Below are 22,471 nucleotides of genomic sequence, written 5' to 3'. Positions count from 1 at the left end.
AATATTTTGTAGTAGCCTCATTAGACTGATGCTCGAAATCGATTTATTCAAAGCTCTGTGGACCGTCATATTGAGGAGGCGCGACAAGATAAAAACTTAGCTGCCACAGTAGTGTCTCATGAGCATATTATCAACTTCAAGGGGCAAGTCACCGACCTTACCAAGCAATTAGAGTTAAAGGAAGAGACCATCTAGTCATTCCAGCGAGCATCTGCAATAGAGCTCCTATGGGATGAGGCCTTCGCTCAACTGTGTTCCTTAGAAGAGACACAAAGGTAGCACGATGAAGTTATGGCCCGCATCACTGTGCTTCAGAACGAGCTCAGCAAACAAGCTGAGGATCTAAAGGGCCTAACTCTTTTTATGGAGAATTTCTAACTCCAACAACAGCAACTTCGCCACGAGGTCTCCATTCTGGAAGGCAGGTGTGCTTCTTTGATGAGGGATGCTAAGGTTACTGAAGACAAGGTTAATCAGGCCTGCGAGGAGCGAGTCCAAGAGTTCAAGAACTTGTAGGAGCTGAGGAAAAAGATTTATGAGGAGGCCTTTTGCATATTCTCCACAGGCTACAATCAGGGCCTTAAAGCTGCTCGAGATGCCCCATTTGTTCCATTGACTGACTTGCGAGCTCCTGAATTTAACTCCGGCGGTGAGTAGGTCCATTATGGAGAAGATGATAAGCACCTCCCGAAGGGTCCTCTCACCTTGCCTCCTACTCAGCCGACAATTGATCCTTCCCGGTCTCCTATTAACGATGATTTGATTAGTTCTGCTTCCCATTCCCCTACTGCTTCTGTTACCAATTCTACTGATGTAGCTAAACAATGAATGAAATAAAATTTTGAATTTTCTAGGCTATCTATAGAATCTAATTGTCTTGTTGATACCATTTGAGATATGTTATTTTAATACGCTTAGAATTTTAATGTACTCCTTTGTTAATTGGGATGTCATCAACTAATATTTTATTCTCAAACTAACTTAGGTTAATCTTTTGAGCAAGTAATCGAGCTCGACTTATTTGCTAACAAAAGGGTTATCTTATGATGTAATCTATTTTCATAACGGGCGTCATTGAATTTCATGAGTTAAGCAATACTCTATTCACTTGATATCGAAGTTTTTTTTCAAGGATTACGTTTGTCGAGGTAAAGATTTTCTTTGTCCTGCTTCTCAATTCAGCTTACTTGGCACCAGGGATCAATTCTGAGGTTGGTGTTTGCCATAATTGGGGTCTTCTTGTTTTATTTCTTTACTCGACTTATTTGGCACTAGGGGGTCAATTTCTGAGACTGATGCCTATTGTGATTAGGTTTTTTCTTTTCTTTGTTCCTCAACTCGGCTTATTTGGCACCAGGGGTTAATTCGCGAGGCCGATGCCTGCTGTGGTTAGGTTTTTCTCTTGCGTTGTTCCTCAACTCAGTTACTTGGCACCAGGGGTCAATTTTTGAGGTTGGTGCCTATCATGGTTGGATTTTTCTTCATCTTGTTCCTCAACTCGGCTTATTTGGCATCAAGGGTCAATTTTTAAGGCTAGTGCCTACTGTGGTTGGGTTTCTCTTTGCCTTTTTCTTCAAATTGGCTTATTGGTACCAAGGGTCAATTTTCGAGGTCGGTGCTTGCCTGGTTGGTTTTTTCTTTGTCTTGTTTCTCAACTCAACTTATTTGGCACCATGGGCTAATTTTCAAGGTCGGTGCCTGTTGTGATTGGATTTTTCTTTTATGTTACGCCCAAATTTTCAAACCAAAGTTCTCAGAGTTGAAAGAAATAAGAAAAGAAGTTTTATTTCCATTGAATCAAATATTACATCAATCTTTCTATTGAAAGTACATTTTCAAATGTTGGATGTTCCAAGAATGGGGTTCTGGATTTCCTTGCAGATCTTCGAGTCCGTATACTTCCGGATTGATGACCTTTTAATTCAGGACGATCTTTCCTAATTCGGTGCTAGTTTTTCCACAGCAGCCCTCTTCCTGGTTACCTCTAGCCTTTTCAGAGATAAGTCGCCCACTTTTAAATTTCTCTCGCAGACCTTTTTATTATAATATCTAGCTGGCCTTTGCTGGTAAGCTGTTGTTCGTACTTGTACCTCATCTCTAATTTCCTCAAGGACGTCGAGGTTGCTTCTTAGCTTTTCTCCATTGAGGTCTTCATCATTAAATTGCATCCAATGTGTTGGGACCTGCAACTCTACAAGGACTACTGCTTCTATTCCATAGGCCAATGAGAATGGGGTCTCTCCCATGGCTTCGTGGCGTGGTTCGAAATGTCATAAATTGTTGAATAGCTCTGCGGCCCAATTCTTTTTTGCTCCATTTAATCACTTCCTCAATCCTTGGAGAATAGCCTTATTTGTCACCTCAGTCTAGCCATTTTTATGCGGATGGGCTAGTAAGAAGAACTTATGACATCCTGTGCAAATATGCTAGTGGTCAAGATGTCGTCCTGCCTTATGTATTTCTAAGCCCTCTTCATCAGCTCTAACAAGGTGCTTGGTGGCTTTCTACATAGGGATCCAAAGAATTCTGGAGTGATTGTCCCTCGTTGCATGGCTTCTACCACCCTTGTCTTATCTAGATAAGGTATTTGTGAGGCTTTTGAATTGAATCTGGCTACGTATTCTCTTAGAGACTCTTTCCATCTCTATTATCGTCTCAAAGTAAATCGTCTTTCTTCTAGCCGGGCACTGGCTATGAACCTTCCTATGAATAGGTTGGCCAAGTCAAAAAAGGTCCTCATGCTTCTTGGTTTTAGGCTATTGAACCATGTTTGAGTCGGTCACATCATTGTCATGGGAAAAACCTTACACAACAAAGTATCGGAGTGTGTTTGCAATTCCATAAAAGTCTTGTAGTTCAGCACGTGATCTCGTGGATTCCTAATTCTGTCATATGTTGCTAACGTTGGCATCAATGAATTTTTTCGGTATAGTCTCGAGTTGGATTCTCTTAGTGAATGGTGATGACATTGGCAACATCGGATCAACACTATCTCTGGCTCCAAGTTTTGTGAGCAGATTCTCCTTCAATCTTTTTAGCTTCTGATCAACCTCCCTATTATCATTTCTAGGCTTCTTCTCCTTGTAGTATCAATTTCTTAAGTACTCCTCAACTCCCATTTCTCCCTCAGGCTCAGATGAAAACTTTCCTCAATATCATTTTCTATAAGATCTCGCACCATTTTACTCCGAGATTGTGCCGTTGGTTCTTTTTCTCTTCTTGCTTTCAACCTCCCCTCCAGCCCTTCGGCTACTCTGCTATAGGTTCTGTCAATTGAGGGTGGGTTAAGGTTCACTATCATCAAGCTCTACTAGCATGTTCTGTCGACTTGGGTATTAAGGCCTCGTTGCTGTAGAATTTGGCCTAACTAGTTGGCAGTGTTCTGAAGTTGCATGCTTTAGAGTTTTTGGTCAGACAATGGGCTATGAGGTGTTGCTATTGTTGAGTTCAGTGAGTGATTCAGTAATGTAGGCGATGGGGTTTGTAGACTAAAGAATGAGAATAGTGGAGTATCTTGGGTCCACTTTGCTAATCTCTTACTAATTTTTCTTCAAGTATCCTCATCTATTGAAAGCCCTGGTAGGGAAGCAGGTTCACTTTGCTATCATCGTCTACCAATACTTTCCACACTCAAAAGTTATGAATAACTACTTCAATCACTAAGGCGTCTTCATATGGCATTTGTATCCCCTGTGTGTCTTCTGAGAAGAAAGAGATGGTCATCGGAGTATGCTCCAAGACTTGCATAACTTCCATCTCATTCTCGACGCTGTGCCTTCCTCTCTTCTTGCCTTTCCAGCTCATTTTGCCATCGGTTCCTCCTACTATCATATTGATCATGCCACTAAAGCCATCATTCACTAGGGCTCTGACTAGCTTTCTTATCACCTTCTCAGCTCCTCTGGGATGTATCCTTTGCTCTTCCCCTTTCTTCACAAAATTTTGGAGATGGCCCCTTTTGATCAATCTCTCAATCTCATGCATCAATTGGTAGTAATCATTTGTGTCGTGACCATGAGTTCTGTGGAACTGACAATACTTGTCTAGATCTCTTCTTTTTGGATCGACTTTCAAGGGTTTAGGCCACTGCACATAGTTTTTGTCTTGCACCGCCACGAGCACTTCAACTCGCGATGCATTCAATGGGGTAACCTCCATCAGAATACAGGCTTGATATGGCCGCTGATCTTTTCTCTCCCACTTGTGTCTATTCAGTGCTTCTAGACGCTTGTCAGCTCTTCTCTCCATGATATTCTTCCTTCTGTCATCAATTCCTCTTCCTCTCCCTCTCCTTGTCCTCCTATGCAAATCTGCTAGTGTTCAGGGTGTCATCCTGCCTTATGTATTTCTAAACCCTCTTCATTAGCTCTGACAAGGTGCTTGGTGGCTTTCTACATAGGGATCCAAAGAATTCTGGAGAGATTGTCCCTCACTGCATGGCTTCTACTACCTTGTCTCATCTAGGTCAGGTATTTGTGAGGCTTTTGAATTGAATCTGGCCACATATTCTCTTAAAGACTCATTCCATCTCTGTTATCATCTCAAAGTAAATCGTCTTTCTTCCAGCCGGGCGCTGGCTATGAAGCTTCAGATGAATAGGTTGGCCAAGTCGAAAAAGGTCCTCACAATTCTTGGTTCTGGGCTGTTGAACCATGCTTGAGTCGGTCCCATCAATGTCATGGGAAAAACCTTACACATAAAGCATCGGAGTGTGTTTGCAATTCCATGAAAGTCTTGTAGTTCAACACATGATCTCGCGGATTCCTAGTTCTATCATATGCGGCTAACGTTGGCATCATGAATTTCTTCGGTATACTCTCGAGCTGGATTCTCTTAGTGAATGGTGATGATGTTGGCCACATCAGACCGACACTATCTCTGGCTCCAAGTTCTGCGAGCAACTACTCCTTCAATGTTTTTAGCTTCTTATCAACCTCCCTATCATCATTTTTGGGCTCCTTCTCCTTGTGGTATCAATTTCTTTCGTACTCCTCGCCTCTCATTTCTCTCTCAAGCTCGGATGAAAATCTTTCCTCAATATCATTGTCTATGAGATCTCACACCACTTTACTCCGAGATTATGCTGTTGGTTCTTTTTCTCTTCTTGCTTTCAGCCTCCCCTCCAGCCCTTCAGCTACTCTGCTATAGGTTCTGCCAATTGAGGGTGGGGTAAGGTTCGCTGTCATAAAGCTTTACTAGCATGCTCTGATGACTTGGGGTATTAAGGCCTCTTTGCTGTAGAATTTGGCCTAACTAGTTGGCGGTGTTCTGAAGTCGCAAAACCATGCTTTAGAGTTTTTGGTTGGACAATGGGCTATGAGGTGTTGCTATTGTTGAGTTTAGTGAGTGATTCAGTAATGTAAGCGATGGAGTTGGTAGACTAGAGAATGAGAATAGTGGATTATCTTGGGTTGAACTTGGGTTGTTCATACTAAGGGGGTTACGAGTAGTAGAGCTTGCAAGGTCGCTTTGGGTGAGCATTATGTGGTTTTCTCCGAGATTGGCCATATGGATCTCAGTGGTTAAGTGGTTGAGTGAGGACTGTGGTAACATTAAGATCCTTTAATTCCCACAGACAGCGTCAATTGATGCTTGAGATCCAAATATGAGTTTTTTGGCTAAGGTGTTTTTTAGTAAGTTTAGTCTTATTTTGATTGATCCCTCCTCTTTTATCCTTATTTCTTTTTGTCTTTTTCGAGCGTACCTCCACTGTCCTACACCCTGATCCGACTGCCACTTTCATGTGGATAGCTTGTTTATCGGTACCAGGTTATGATTCCTATTAGACAGCTATTTAATTCTCTTTGACCCTTTTGGAATACGATCCCTATTATTTTGGGCTTTACTCACATATGGACATTGATGATCGGTTGAGCTTAACTGCCCCTAGACTCCTTTGAACCCTGTTTAGCCTATGAAACTAGATCCTGGTTGATCTCAGTTCTCTCTAAATGATACGTTATGGGCCTATGTTATGTTTGGCCCGGACCTCTTCAGAATGGGTTGTTGTGTTCTTATTTATCTGGAGCCCATTTGTTATCGATTAATAACTTAAATAGATAGATATATAAACAACCTGATGAGAACTTTTCTTCACTTACACTACCTTGTCTTTGAGTTCTAGTTCTATTATAATCCTCGCCTCATTTTTTATTCCTCAACCCCATGATACCACAACTTATAACATGTGTTAGCCGATCTCTTTTAGACTAATTCTTTTTTTTTTCTACCTTTGTCCATAATATATGAAAATAATTTTTTTTTTATGATTTAAAATAAAAAAATATAATTGAAAATCAAAGGATAGAAAAAAAAAATTTTCAAATTCAGGAAAATTTTTTCTTTATTTAATAGTCATACTTAGGAACTGCTATGTTCAATAATATAACCGTCAAACAAAGGTTATAAGAGTGATGAGTTGACATATTTGACACTTTAATTGATGGCCATGTTCAAGAGTCTTAACTCTCAAACATGACCTCCTTGTACAATATTTAAATTTATTAAAAAATTAAAAATAGAATTTTTTAAGAAAAACAGTATAAAAAAGAATTACAATTATTATTAAAACATATAAGTTTGATTGTTGTAATTTTTAGATGTATATATATATATATGAAAAAATTAAATATTTAAATAAATAATTTTTTAAAGAAAAATTGCAATAAAATTCTTATATTGAAATTATATATAAAATTATATAAAATGTTATATATATATTTAATTTTGCTTCAACATTAGTACCTTCAAATATTATCACAAAGGTAATCTTCAAATATTTTAAAGTGTTTTTACTATCATCAAAAAAATTTAAAATGTCTTTGTTATCATAAAAAGATTATTCTCACAATTTTAAATAATTAATAAAAATTTTAAAACTTCATTTATTTATAACTTGTATTTGTGAACAATATTTTCTATAAAAAATATTTTCAAGAAAAATATTTTTCAATAAATTAATTTATTTTCATTATTTAATTTTAATTTAAAAAATAAAATATATTTAAAAAAATCTATATAAAAATATTAATAAGATTCTCAAAAAATACAAAATAACCTACTCTTTTTTAAAAATAGAAAGTCATTTCTTTAAAATAACTTAATTTTTCTTTTAATTAAAAAAATATATTTTTTGGTGATTAATTTTTCTGAATGCTCTAAATATTAAAAAATATATTAAAAAATATTTTACTAAAAAATATTTTTCTAAAATATATCATTTCATTATAATAATTTTTATACAATTTTTCTTATACTCTTAGCAGAGCTACCTCTAAATATTCTCATAAATATATAATGTTCTAAAATTTCAACATGTTTTTACTATTATTTTATATTAATTTTTTTATAAAAAAAATTATTTGTTTAAATATTGTTTTCATATTTATATCCATTTACAAATAAAAATAATTTTAAAATAATCAAACTTATCTATTTTTAATAATAATTTTAATTATTTTTTATATAATTCTATTTAAAAAATCTATTTTTAAATTTTTTTTTTATAAATATAAATCTTACAAGCAAGGTGATGGACTCTTGAACATGACCCATCGAAATTCAGCAGCTGACATAGAGTTGACATTTACGAATATGCCAACTCATCACCCTTATAACTGTCAACAAGAAAAACTTTTCCTGAATTCAAAAAAGAAATTTTAAGTATTTTATATGTAAGTCTCTGAGGAATAGCTAAATTCATAAATTAATTCCTTATTAAAATTTCGATAATAAATTTATCCTTAAATATAATTTTCATTTAAGTGGGATATCAATTTTTTAATGACAATAATACCCTCAAAAATAAGAAAGCTAAACTCTCTTCGATATTTCTCATTTTCTTCTGGACTTTGATGATTAATCTTCCTAAACCTCTCTCTGTATCTATCTCTGTTTTTGGTCTCTATTACTTGTGTAAATGAACTTCTACTGATGTGAGTTTGTAGTCATTCTATTTTCTACTTTTAATTTTATTTGATTATTTTTCCCTCATTTTTTTTAAAAATTCTCAAATTTTAAGCTAATTTTTTTCATTTCTAATTGCACAGAAACAGATTCTGCATGGATAATATATAAATATTATAATATTATTTTAATTAAAAAATAAATCAAATCTTACTTAAGAGTATACCAAGAAACATATTAACACTTTTTCGTACAAAATACTTGATAAAACAATAAAACTCTTTAGAGACTAGTCCACCCTAGAAAATGGGCTCCTCTCTCTTTTTTTTTCTTTTTCAACAGACCATGATAAAGAGGTTTTTCTTTTTTTTTTTTGGCTTCTCTTCTCTGTTTTTTTTTTTTTTTTTTTACATTTCCTATCATTAAAATTGTACGGAATAATTTCTTAAATCTAACTTCAATGATAAATGTTAAGGACTTTCACCGAAAACATTCTCAATAGAACTCTGACGTTATTTTTTTCTATTTTATTTATCTTCATTTTTAAATCGTATATTGTAGAATTCATACGATGAAATAAAATAAAAATAACTCATTATCCACTATTTGATATTAATTGATGCTTTAAAAACCTAAAAATTGTATAGTTAATTTGTTACTTTTTTCATTGGTTAGTGTTTCTTTAACGAGATTTTAATGACTTTGATTAATAGCATTTATTTTTATCAATTGTTGTATATTTTCATGTGATTAGGGAATTAAGGTCTTGGTAGGATTCATCTAGATTGGACAACGAGAATCAGCTTGGTATTAAGAGCTGCTCAATGATTGATTAAGATTCATGAAGAATACAGTGTATCAAAAATCCCCATGGAAATGTGAAATCTTCAAATGTGCTTCTTGACAAGAACGAAGTTGCTTAAATTTCTGATTTGGGTTATCCCACCTCCTACACCCAGGGGCGGAGGGACGGTACGGCAAGGGGGGGCACGTGCCGTACCGGCGACCGGAAAATGCTTGGAAGGGGGATGAAGGTGCCGCAGCGGCGCAGCCGGTGGTGCCGCAGCAGTGCAGTTGCAGCGTCCCCCGGTGGTGCCGCGCAGTAATCCGACAACACATGTAAACAAATGAACAGAGGAGCTCAATTTTGGGAATAGCATAGCAACGACAATATTTACCAGAAGGGGACATTAAGATAAGCTGTTGAGGCTTAGGGATGGAATCATCGTGGACCTTGATGGTGATGCTTCCACCTGTCCCAGAGACCCATCCAAGGTTGTAGAACTGGCGGCAGAGATCAGCGATTAACACCCTCGTGTCCTTCACAGCAATACTCTCCAAATAAGCTTGAGAAGTCACCTTGCCTCCTCCGTTCACCGCTGCTGGAGCTGCCGCAGTCGCAATTGCCTGCTTTTTCGAGGGAGAGCAAATTGAGAATTTCTTTTAGCTGGAAAAGTGAAATCTTTTTTCTGTTGCTGTTGTAACAGAAGACGGTGGCAGCGCATTTCATTCTGTCAAAAGAGAGAAATAATAAGGTCACTGCACGTTCACCGAATTTTGGGTTTTAATTGGGCCACGTCATGTCTCACGTGATTATGTGGTTCATTATTGACTCTGTTTAGGGATTTAATTAGTGTAATAATTAATACAAAAAATAAAGTTGTGTAAAATCAGCCTTATTAAATGGACTCCAATTTGTACGTTACAAAGATTAGGACAATATTATACATATGAATTTACTTGAAGTTATTTATATAAATAATTAATTTCATATAAAATATATATTTTATAATAATATTTATCAATTATTTTATATTTTTATTTAAAAAATAAATTTTAAATTTTTTAAAAACTAAAAATTATTAATGAAAAATGCATTTTTATGTAAATTATTAATTAAAATATATAAAATTAAATAAATTTAGTATATTCAGTTTATAATAATTGAATTTTTGACGGGTTGAATAATTTGTAATAAATTTCAATTAAATTTATAATAAATTTCAATTAAATTTAAAATGAATTCTGAGTATGGATTATATTAATCAAATTAAAATAGAGTGATTTTTCTGATACTTCATGAATGTACTTATTCATATTTTAGTACTGAAAATATTCACTATTTCAATTTTTTATATATTAGGCAGGGACAGAGGGAGGGTACGGCAAGGGGCACGTGCCGTATCTGCGACCGAAAAATATTTTGAAGGGGATGAAAGTGCCGCAGCGGCGCAGCCGGTGGTGCCCTACCAAAGAAAAATTTCTGGCTCCGCCACTGCCTACACCCAGTTCATACAACAACAAGAATGGGAGAATACAAGACCCAGAGAAGGAAGAAATCGAGAGACTCTCTCAAAAGGCTGATGTGCAGAGTTTTGATGTCTTGTTATGGGAACTTCTTACTGGAAGAGCTCCTTCACAGCAGTATCCTTCACCGCCACATCCTCGGATCGAGGAAGAGAAACAGGGGATAGATCTTCACAGTATCCATTACTATTTATTTCTTTTTCCTTCTTTTAAAAGGGCATAGTAGTCATTTTTCAAACAACTAACGGCAATATAATCACCGTTTTAACAAAAGGATCTATTTGTTGTATCAAATCAAAACTTATTATTAATTTGTTATCAAAATTTTAATGAGAGACTAATTTGTGAGTTTAGTTATATTTTAAGGACTTGCACGTAAATTATCCTTTTTTTTCTTCTCTTTCCCTTTGAATTTCAATTATATTTTCTCTATTGTCTTGGATCATAAAAAAAGCTCTATGAAAACCTTTGCTCATGTTGCATCACCATTCAAGGAACAATGTGGCAAGCCCATCTCTAGTAAAACAACTCTCGTCTATAATCTATTCAGGTGGGCATTTAATTCGTCAAAAAAATAATATAAAATATTAAATGTATTTCTAATTTTTTTTCCATCAGAGGCCTATTTAGCGCCACAAACTTATATCCAAGTATTGCTTCAGTATTTATCCATTTAAACATGTCTATGTTCATATCAAAAGAATCGATACTCATAAAAGTGACTTTAACATACCTATCGTCACCCTTTTCTTCTCTCTAGTCCTATCGTCCCCTTTTCTTCTCTCTAGTTGTTTCTAAAAAGAAGTGCTCTCATCTTTCTTTTCGTGTTAGGACTTCGTCTTCTTCCTTTTCGTGCAAGGGCTTCGTCCCTCCTTATTAGTTGATGGTCAAAGGCAGAGAAAGGCCACTCGTTTATTCTCTAATCTAGAATGGATTGTATATATTTTTTATAGTTGCTGAAAGCAGCGCGGTAATGAACGGAAGAGAGCTCATGATGCTCATTATACTCATGATTAATGGGCCCTGATTGGCTATCTCGATGATGCTCATGATACCGCTCCGATTAAGTTGCTCCAATCACAGAGTTTTATCTTCTGTCTTTATTCATTGAGGCATGTCCTCTGGGCTTCTCATCTTCACAATGCTTGAAAATAACTTTTGAATCTTTAAATCTGAGGGTTCTTGCCATAGCCAAAGCTTCTAGCTTCCTTGTTTGGCTCCAGCTTCTGGTTGCCTTTTACGTATATGCATGTCTTGAATCTTGCTTCTGGTTGCCTTTTCCGTATATGTATGTCTTGAATCTTCCACTCCATGATCGATGGTTGCTTGATGTTGTCAAGTCCCTTTTAGCTTGCCGACTGTGGCTCTAGGCTTCCACTACATGGTTTGTTCCTTAAAGAGATGAATTGGCCGCTCAACTGTACGATGGGTTCTCTGGCCAGATCATCATCTTAGGTCGTTTCAGTATCCGGGTTTGGGTCCTTAAGTTTTTCAATTGTAAAAACCTTAAGACCTATTTTGTTTAGATTGGATTAGGCTTGGGTTTTTTTTTTTTTTTTTGGCCTAGGTGTTTTTTTTTTGTGGGCCTTAGCATTGTATTTGCTTTTAGCCCCTGGGCTCCTGCAATGAAATCCAACTTTGGCAAAAACAATGAAAAGTGACTTTACTAACCGCTATCCTATAATGCAACTCTCCTCCTGTACTCAGCCATGACACCGACTATACTTTGAAATAAAATGAAGTAAATAATTTACTAGCATATAAAAATTAAAACATCAAATAATAAAAAAACATAATTATCAGACATTTTGAAAAAAGAAATAACAATAGTTGTGTGAATAGCATGGTAACTTTACAAGTAGAAACCACAACAAAGGAAACAATTCCAAATTTCATCAACTCCTTGAAATTGATGTCAATTTTCAATTAGTTCAGCAATTTCAAGAAAGAGAACAATTTACAAAATGACGAAAAATGCCCTGAAGTAGTCCCCTTTTTCCCTTTCTACCATTAAATTGAGAATTGTTTAACTAATTTTTTTTCATAAAAGTTAAACGCATAAATAAAATCTGTAAAGACAGTGCAACTTTGCTCTTGACTACAAAATTTACCATCATTATTAAATTAGTATTTCAAAATGACTTGAGCAGAATTGCAGCATATGAATCAATTTCGGTGAGCCTTTCTTTCTCCTTTTTTTTTGCTCCTCAACACAACCCATCTCTATTTCTCATTCAGTAATAGCAAAATATCAAAAGCTAAAATTTTTCAAACAAAGAACGCAAATGAGAAAATGATATTGGGAGAAGCAAGTGGTTTCCAAATTCATACTGAATGCTACTGAATGAAGGTGATGGTTTTAGCTACCACTGCCGAATTGATTCTGGATGTCCTTGAATGATATGGTAGCAGATCCTCTTCTTTTGGCCTTCTGCTGTGAAGGATGTTCTCTCCAACCTGTCATGTAGATAACCTACACAGAAAAGGGCAGTGTAAAATATAATTGCCAAATGCCTTGCATCATCTAATGCTTCAGTAAACCAAACTTGATTACTTTTAGCCTCACAAGAGTCAAATTTTGGATCACCCTTTCATTTTTCTACAGATCGTTAGGATTACTGAAACCCCACCAAAGAAATGGAGAGGATAAGGAAGAGATGGAGAAAAAAAGAAGAGAAGAGAATAGTTTAGAAAAGATTAGAGAGAGTTAGAAAGAAATAGAGATTATTTTTTGAAAGGTTCTTCAATAAATCTAGAAGAGACTTCATCCCCTTTTATAGCAGTTTACTGTTCTTCCAGGCTCCAGCTCAGTAACTGCCCTCCAACTATCTCGGCTACTGTTAAGTAGCTTTTAATTGTATAACCGTCTTAAACTCTACCCAACCCCTCTCTTGCCACTTAGTAACTCTTTTTCTTATACCTCCCGTATCAGATACTGATACATAGCACAGTAATAACATATAATAGACACATCAGCTTGTAGAAAGTGCCATAAACCAATCAAATATCATTTCCCTATTTATACATGGTCTCAAAAGTGACAACTATCATAATTTCTAGGGCAAAATCATAGAATTTGCTTGATCACAATATCATGCTAATTATTATGCATAAATTTCTAAAGTTGTGTGAATTTGTTATTATTGCATTAGCATTGAAAGATGGTGGAAGGTGATATTTTCCTTTTCCTATCAGATAAATATCCCAGGTATTCAACAACACTCACCTGGAATGTTGCAGGAATGGTGCCGTCTTCTGCTGCAAACATTGAATCATAGATTGCAGCAGCTGCTAGGGCTGTTTCTCGCTTTAGGATCTGTTATTCATTTATGGATATATCAAACTTCCAACAAAAAATTAATAATAATGTACCAGAAAATTTATGTCATTAAGAGAAATATGTATAAAAACAAAAGCTTTCACAATCGCAGATCTTACAGTGTTCCTTTGCAGAAGAGCATTAGTTTCACCCATTGCACGCAGATGGTCTATCAACTCCAGAGCTATGCCCATCAGAGAAAAGGATAAATAGAGTTAACAACCAAATAATTTCTGTAAATTGTAGGCTAACCTCTAATGTAGAACTAATAGAATGACAGGGAGCAGACAAACAATCCTCAACATTGATAATAACCATAATAAATCCAACCTAAATCCTAGAAGACATTTATATATAGTATTTGCAATCCCACTAGTATTTCCACCATAAAAAGACAAATCCAACAAATATATCAGGTTGCAAGCAAATGAAAGGTAATAGTTTTGTACTAATATGAGTTTGCAGGTTCAGGGTCTGACAGTAACCACTTAAAACTGTCAGCACATTTGTCTTCCCAAAACTATATCATGCTTTGATGCAGACACAACTAGATAATGAAATTTTAGGTCACATCAGTTCCAAGTTATTTAAAATTTGGTACAAGAATTTCAAATGCCAAAAAGGTAATGTGCAATGGTATCTACAACCACTTATCAGTTGGATCTTGTTAGCGGTCATTTCGCAATGAAATGTGAGTTTCTTCATGATATCCATTAACCATCAACACATAAAAAACAGATGAAAAAAGTACTGCACAATATATCAGTTGAAAGGACCATGTACAGTAGAATTAAGGACCGCAAATAAGTAAGTCAACTGTTACACAAAAAGGAATGTCAATAGTAGCTATGTTGAACCAGAATGATTTTTGTGAGAATTATGAGAGAATGACGTTTTGTCACAGGATAGAATAAATGAAGTAGAAAAATAATTCTTCATAATGACGAGATTCCTAAGTCCCATTGCCAAAAGTGAATCTCTTGCACTATAGGCCCAACCTTTTTTCCTGCATACAGTTCATCCACTAATGAAAGAGAGATTGCAGCATAATGGAGACAGACAAACAGTACATATATGCCCAGCAGAGTCACCATTAATGTGCAATGCAAACAAGCACAGTGGGTTGCTTAAAATCATTGACATGAATGGTTTTGTAAATAAATGTACAAAGTAAAATATGATAAATAAATTGAACTCCTATTCTCCTAAGAAACAATTTGGCATGGAAATAAAGTGTAGCTCCTAAGGATGCCATACTGAAAAAACAGGAGCAATTAACAGTGTCTGCACAAAGAGAGAGTTCAACTAGTGGATAAGAGTCACAATTTTAGTTCAGCACAAAATCCTAGTTCTAGAGTCTTGTATTCTTTGAGGCAAATCCCAATGCAGCAACTAGAGCATGCAATTTCATTCACAACGATAATGAGGAATAGAATCAATAACAGCATCCACCATCGAAGTCCGACAAACTTAACAAACAGAAATCTGACACAATATTTTTAGGATGATTTTCTCACCACTTCTATACTTAACTACATATTCATCAACATCAACACCAGGAAGGGTGAAGCCTGCCCTAGTTAAAAGATTTCCTGCATCACGGACCTGCAGTGCAAGAAAAATTGTCTAAGTCTTTCCATTGAGCATTGGCAGGAGAGAGGAGTGGGCAAGAAAGCCAAAGAAACTTAACTTCAACTACCCACACGTTCTCGTGGGAAGAAAAACTAAAAGGTATGGGAAAATTACTAAAAGGGGGCAAAAAAAGGATCTCTAGTCATGCAGCCATAACCAATAACACCACCTGGCTATACCAAGTTACCAACACCCAACCCCCAACTAAAGAGGAAAAAGAAGGGTACAGAATTACATAAGGTAACATGCATTCAATTAAATAAGTATGCCAGAACCAAACACTAAATTAAAATTGTACTACTAGTGCATAAATGTATAAGCCTTGGCATTTTAGTTTCCAAAGTTCATTAAAAATATAAGCTACACAGTACCAAGGGAGTATAATAATAACAATGCAGCAACATACATACTTGTGCCAAAGGTGAAACTAGGGGACTGATGCCTCCTTCACGCTCCATTTGAGCTACAGTGCATGCAATTCTTAGCTCCCTATTCATAAATACGAACAAGAGAAAAAAATAAAGCAGCAAATTTATGCATAATACTTTGAAATTTAAAAACAAGAAAAAGAACAGTGACAATAGACAACTTCAAGGTTTCTCCACCAAGAATAGCTGCTAAAAATAGACCATCTGGCTTGAGTGCCAATCTACTCTGCACAAAAATCAATATTACAGACATGTCAATATTGGAATTTCACACTGAAAATAAAACCAGTAGAGATAATCAAGGATGCTAAGAACTTTAAGTAAGGTTGTGTCTTGGGTCATGATAGTGTTACAGGAAGGTGGTAAGCCACTTAATTAAAACTAGGAGAATAGGGGTAGGCAGTAGGTTTATTTGGTACACTAATTTGATTCACGGCATGCAAATTATTTTTATATTGTGCATGAATTATATTTATGTTGTACAATTTATTTTCTAATTTTGATTAGCATAATATTTTTATAAAAAAATGTAAAAATATTGATTTAATATGAATAATTATTTATCTATTATTATCATCATCATCTTTCATTGCTAAAAACAGATAAATAATTAAAGAATATAATTAATAATTATTAGTGCGTATATCTCCTGGCAACTCTCAACTAAGCAGTCAGCTAGTTACTCTCGGATCTAAACCCACCATAACAAAAGATCAAGAGTCCCATTCTATCATTTTCTTCTCCTTCACATCATATCTTTTTTTTCTTCTTCTTGCATCAGTTCTTCTCCTGTGCACAGCTACTACTTTTTCCTCTTTTCTTTCTTCTTCTTCTTCGGATTAGAACTCGGTTTTGGTGATCCAGATAAAGTTTCCCAGTGTGGGTTGCCAAATTCCCACAAACTGGAAAGTGCAGCCCAGATCATTGGACCTAGGGGACATGTGAATCTGGTAACTATGGTAATACCTGGTCACTGGACATGACTGGAGTCTAAAGTGGCGAAGAAATGTTGAAGAGGAAAGAAAGGGTGACAAACACAACCACCTTTAGTTATGATGCATCCTAATTTTTCAATTATGGTTCATAACTAATTTTTCTCTCTGCCCCCCTCCCCCTCTGTATAAAATGTTTCCATTTAATCCCAAGAGAGTGGTGAGACCTGGTACAAGGGGGGATGTGCAGGAGTTGCAAGTAAAAAACCAAAAGGATGAAACAAGTAAAAATATATAAAACAGGGATTCTGCAATTAAAAGATTTAGTATCCAAGCTCTGTTTGTTTCACGGAAAATATTTTTCAGTAAAATATTTTCTACATTTTCTAGTGTTCGGGGACACTCAGAGAAATTAGTCAATAGAAAAATATTTTCCTAATCAAACGAAAAATTAAGTCACTTTAAGAGAAACGACTTCTTTTTTTTTTAAACAGTAATTCATTTTCTGCATTTTGAGAATTTTATTAACACCTTTATATATATATTTGTTAATAATTTTTACTTTTTAAATTAAAATTAAACAATAGAAGTTATTTTCCTCCAAATACAAGTTATTTTCCGCAAACAAAGAAGCCTAAGGCTCCATTTGTTTGTACAAAATAACTTTATATGGAAAATGTTTTTCATAAAAAATATTTTTTAAGAAAATAACTTATTTTCCATTATTTAGAATATTAAAAAATCAAGGATATTAATAAATTTATGTATAGAGGTATTAATAAGATTCTCAAAATTCAAAAAATGACCCTCTTTTGAAATGAGAAAGTCATTTTCCTTAAAGATTGTTTTATTTTTCCTTCGACCTAGAAAATATTTTCTGTTGACAATTATTTTCAGTGCAAAAAAACCAAAAAATGCAGAAAATGTTTTCTAGGAAAATATTAATGAAGCCTAGAAATTCTAAATTGAGCTAGAACAACGATTTCAAAAAGTAAGTGGACAAAAAATTATGTCCTGAAAGTTATCTCATCTCTTTTAACAACCTCAATATTTTACTCTCTACCAAAACCACCAAAACAAACAAAAATACCATCAAAACTTCACTATACAAACATCTTTGCCTTATAACTTCAAAGTTAAAAGGCAAATACCAAAAAATTTATAGTTGAGAAGACATCATTTACCACATTTCATATATAATGACCAATAAATAAGCATACGTTGAACTGTCTAACCATCCCTAATCAAAAGTCACAAAAATATTGACCATTTCATTGAAGGTCTTTTTTGGCTCTTTGGTAGCTTGCTACTTGCACTGCGAACCCATACCCATTTTATGTTTTTTGTCATGTACTTTTGATTGATTTCAAAATCGACAAAAATTGTATTTGCTGCTGCATGCATTGCAAATCCTGGCTTATATCTCCTATTGAAACCAGATGCTAAAACTTTTTCTTTAAATAAAAGGCACAATAAAGAAGCAAATACCTGTATCATTGCTCCAGGAAGGTCATTTGTCCAGTGGAGTCCCAAGCAACTGATTACCAAATCTAGCGAACTTCATATTCACAAATGCAAACTATTATAATCCAAATTAGATCTTCTAATTGCAATATCATTGCAATCTAACATATAGACAAATTATATATCTACAAAAAGGACCTTTCTTTAATGGGCAGATACTCTTCATCACCAACTATAAAGGATGTTTCAATATTTTTATTTGCATCTTCCTTTGCATCCTCACACAATTTAAGCATGTCATAGGACATGTCCATCATAATGAGCTTTTCAATGGAGCCTGACATTAAATAGAGTAAGCAAGTATTTGTGTAATAAAACATCTACCACGAACAGTGCCAATCTTCTATAAATTTTTGTTTATGAGATCATGCTAGTTATCATCAGAGGCCAATAGTTAAACACAAAGTAATGACTTTTTACATGCGTACATGATATAATCTAATGGCCATTCAATATAACAAAAGAAATTATTTAGAGCATCATAAACAAGTCCAATGTTGATCAAGTGAGAGTTAGAATTCATCATTCAAGTTTATTAAACTATGCATGCATAAACATACACATACATGTCAAACTTGCACATATCTTTCCCTAAGACATATCAGAAAAAATATGTACTTTTATTTATTTGCTTTCTTAATTTTGTAAATAATGAGACAACATGTCAGCCACCCATCAAGTGCTAATCCATTTGCAAACTAATATTAACAATATATGAGCAATCTTAAAATTCAATATGCCAACATCCATATCAATACCATAATTTCTGAGACTTTTAGGTTAAACACAGACGCAGAGAGACAGAGAAAGAAAAGTATGAGTGTACCAAACTAAAACTATAGGCATCAAGTCAAGCATAATTGAATAGAAGAGGTTGAAAGATGAATTCTTACCGCGGCCGCATAATAACCGTTTTATAGCTTCCAAAGAACCCCCCATACATAATGCTGTAGGAAAAGTTCTCTTACAATCCTATAAAAGGTAAAAACACAGCTAATTAGAATATTAATTGAGAAAACACTATGAAGCTTTTGTCAATGTCATGATTGTGGAGGGTGCCCATTACAAGCTCATACAGAGAGGAGCAAAGTTTTGTTAGAAGGGAATACTAGGAGAGCCTTTATAACTTTTTCGGGTAAATTTAAGATGTCTTCTGGATAGAAATATAGATGCAAACATGTAAAATAGAAATAAATTGTAATACCTCTAATCTATCCAGTAGATTATCAGCAACAGCATCCACAAAAGAATCATTTGGGCGCATCAACCATGCTGCTCGATCGCGCTGCCCCAAAATACAACCAAATTACAAGAAGATAGTGATAACCAAAATTGAAATTGCAGTTCTTTATCATTTCTGCATTCTCATACTGTCCAAAACCAGAAAATAAAGCTCCTTAATTTGCTGAGATACTAAAAAGCAACTAAAAAGTAAGTTTCATTACAGATAAACCAACAAATCAGCAACAATAAATTAGTAAAATAGAAAGCATTTCAAATATGTCCTTTCTGTCCTGCCATACGAGAATAAGAAGAAACCTTCCTCCTATCTTCTTCCCACTTGTGCAGAAATGCACACATCATTCAAAATAAAGGTGGAATAATACCTGTTTGCGTTTAAGGTGGCGATCGAAGATCTTAACCCTAGAATTTTGGAACCCATCATTGCTACTGTTGTTTTCTGTACAGTAGGAACTAGAAGAGACAAAAGTATATGCTCTTCTAGAAAAAACTAACGAACTCTTTTGATACAGAGACAATCCTTTCATTTTCTCTTCCCCCAAGCCTTCTGGTTAGAAACAAACTTTCTATGCTGACTTACTTCTGCAGGATTATTCTAGTGCTGCCATTACAGACAAAAACAGAATAAAATCAACTCAATCAAGCTCCGGAAAATGGAAAAAAAAAAAGGGAGGAAAAACTCAATCAACCTTAAGAGATTAAAATAAAAAGAAGCTATATGAAATTATGAATCACTCTATTTGCTCTTTAAATTCAAAGAAAACCATATATCGTTTCCCATTTTCAAAATTTTCTCAGAAACAAAACACTGCTGCAAGCTTCAAAAATAAATTAAAAAATATATATTAATATATTCAATGAGAAGAATCCCAAGGTAAACAATACCTCCTATAAGAGAGAATCACTCATCAGGCTAGAGAAGAAGAAGAAAGACAAGGAATTTCCTGCAAGAGAAATTGTTTATTTCTAGGAAAATTACCCTCATGTAATTATAGTTTGAGTGTTTGACCTAACTAATTAAAATGTTTCTCCATTTTTTAATTAATTTGCATGAAAAAGACTACATTACCCTTAAAGGTGAACTTATCAAAACCTCTAATCTAGATGATTGCTCCTAGATTAACACAGTACGCATTTGCCCATTTTGCAAATTCTTCAATCCAGATTCAAAACTAACCGAAGAAAAAGATTGTATCAGCTACTAGAATTCAGAAAGAATCTAAACAGGAATATGTTAGGAATTCATATCTAGAATAAACCCAGTAGCTTCGAGATGAGAATATGGTCTAAAGTCATACAAAAGATAGAAGTACAACTTCTTACATAAAATTAGCATGGAAAAAAAAATTAATCAACGAGAAAAAGAATAGTTGGAAAGGAGAAATACATAAATAATTTCAGGTATATGAAAATGAATCGAGTAAAGTAGGAAAACGGAAACGAAAATGGAAAATTAGAGCAAAAGTGAACTCAAATCTGAACCCATTAGCCAAAAAGGATGATGCAGTGGGACTGGATTGGTATTTCCACCCATCAAATGCAAATACTGAATTGAAGCTCTATATCACACATGCAGTGAAAGCGACAACAGTCGAATGAAGAACGATAACTGAATATTCTCAATCTGTATGAGGAACCTTGAAAATGAACCCATGCATAAGGAAGAAGAAGGGACCGTGAAGGAAAATCTGTTTGAGAGCGTTTACTCTACTGGAATGACAGAAGAAATGAAATAATCAAGGAAGATGTGATGCATTCAATGAAACACAATTTCAACAGACAACAACACACAGCAGAGCACAAATTAAACAGCACACAAACACAAAATTGAAACACAATTCAACAGACAACAGCACACAGTTCTCTCAATAGTCAATACTCCTAAGAAAAAAAAATATTTAGTTACCTTCTGCAGTTGACTCAACAGCACACAGCAGCAGCGATGGACGACCGAGCCAGAGGGCAGGAGGCGCGAGAGCTCTTGGTCCCGGAGACTGGTAGACGGAGTGGAACTGTGGAAGCGCGACGTCAGATTTGAGAGGACGTAGAGGACAGAGGAGTCACGCGGCCGCGCGTATCTGAAGAGTGACGAGCCGACGATGTGTGGAGACTGGAGAGCGAAGCCAAGTCGCCGACGATGCGTGGAGAGCCGAGAGACTGAAAAGCGACGGCCGACGGCGACGATTGCGTGGAGAGAGAGACTGGAGAGCGACAGAGGACTGAGGTGAGGTGTCGCCGGGTCGCGCAGCCGCAGCGTATCTGAAGAGTGAAGAGCGACGAGCCGAGTCAGCCGACAATGGTCGATGCGACGATGCCAGAACTCAGAGGAAACTGGAGGAGAGTGGAGGCGCAGCCGCGAGATGCGCGCGTGGAGAGAGACTGGAGGCTGGACCGCTGGAGCTCAGAGGCACTGAGGTCTGAAGCACAGCGATTAGCCAGTTAGCGACTTCTTTTAGATTATCGTAGGGAACATAGTATATGTTAGTCGTTCGGTTAGCTGTAATCGAACTATTTGGGTCCAGAACTAAAATTACCGATTTTTAAAAAATTTAAAATCTAACAGAATAAAATTTCAATTAATTATTTTAATTTAAATAGAATATTATTCATGCCTGATAATATTCATGAGTAAAAAAGACACATCAAGAATGAGAATGAGAGAGAGGTTATATTGATAGCAATTTTATCATTAAAATATTATTTTTCACCTTTGATTAAAAGAAAAATAGTGGATTAATAGTAAAATATTTTAAAAATTAATGTAGATCCTTTTATATTGACAAAAGTAAAAATTAGAGAGTTTTTAATGTAATTAAAAAATATTAAAATTTATTAATTGGTGACACATTCTGAAAATTATAATTTTTTATATAACTATCGATATACTTAAATTTTATTTATTTTTTTTTAAAATAGGGAGTTGGGGGAGTCGATATACTTAAATAAATTTAGATTAAAACTAAATTAATTTGCATCTGGTCGGCCAATTAAAATATATAGTGTTTCTAAAGACCTCATTTAAGGGAGAAAAGTATTGAAACACTCACCCTAATCATTTGCCACCCATCCCAATTATTTTATATATCCATCTCACTTTGTCTATTTCCTTTAGACCCAATTCCCTTATTTTTTAAGTTTATTCTTAATGTACATTCTACGGATGGTTTGAATATAAATTCTGA

At 35.0% G+C, this 22,471-nt stretch overlaps 1 protein-coding gene across 2 annotated transcripts; it reads right to left on the bottom strand.

The window, feature by feature from the left end:
• Window positions 1–12,306: 12,306 nt before the first annotated feature.
• LOC110606567 (putative methyltransferase At1g22800, mitochondrial) lies at window positions 12,307–21,766 on the bottom strand. 2 transcript variants are annotated; one of them, XM_021745432.2, is made up of 13 exons: window positions 21,196–21,766; window positions 20,175–20,233; window positions 19,655–19,890; window positions 19,252–19,332; window positions 18,941–19,019; window positions 18,186–18,324; window positions 18,012–18,081; window positions 15,753–15,817; window positions 15,574–15,652; window positions 15,049–15,136; window positions 13,651–13,715; window positions 13,439–13,528; window positions 12,307–12,685 (listed from the first exon to the last, which is right to left on the bottom strand). In XM_021745432.2, the coding sequence occupies exons 3-13, from the start codon at window positions 19,814–19,816 to the stop codon at window positions 12,572–12,574; spliced, it is 1,032 nt and encodes a 343-aa protein (XP_021601124.1). In that variant the 5' UTR covers window positions 19,817–19,890; window positions 20,175–20,233; window positions 21,196–21,766; the 3' UTR covers window positions 12,307–12,571. The 2 variants fall into 2 exon arrangements, with proteins under 2 accessions (XP_021601124.1, XP_021601123.1); XM_021745431.2 differs by lacking the exon at window positions 20,175–20,233 and having other exon boundaries at window positions 21,196–21,764.
• Window positions 21,767–22,471: the final 705 nt, after the last annotated feature.

The sequence above is a fragment of the Manihot esculenta genome, chromosome 18 (genome assembly GCF_001659605.2).
Source record: "Manihot esculenta cultivar AM560-2 chromosome 18, M.esculenta_v8, whole genome shotgun sequence".
NCBI classification, from domain to species: domain Eukaryota; kingdom Viridiplantae; phylum Streptophyta; class Magnoliopsida; order Malpighiales; family Euphorbiaceae; genus Manihot; species Manihot esculenta.
This window is presented reverse-complemented; position numbering and strand designations above follow the sequence as displayed.

Bases quoted from the DNA above. Each gene is read 5' to 3' on its own strand.
- LOC110606567 (XM_021745432.2), bottom strand. From the start codon at position 19,816: ATGAAAGGATTGTCTCTGTATCAAAAGAGTTCGTTAGTTTTTTCTAGA. The intron at 19,333-19,654 runs GTATTATTCCAC...ATTTTGGGGCAG, and splicing joins GCCACCTTAAACGCAAACAG to CGCGATCGAGCAGCATGGTT. The intron at 12,686-13,438 runs GTGAGTGTTGTT...TTTTCTGTGTAG, and splicing joins CCATTCCTGCAACATTCCAG to GTTATCTACATGACAGGTTG.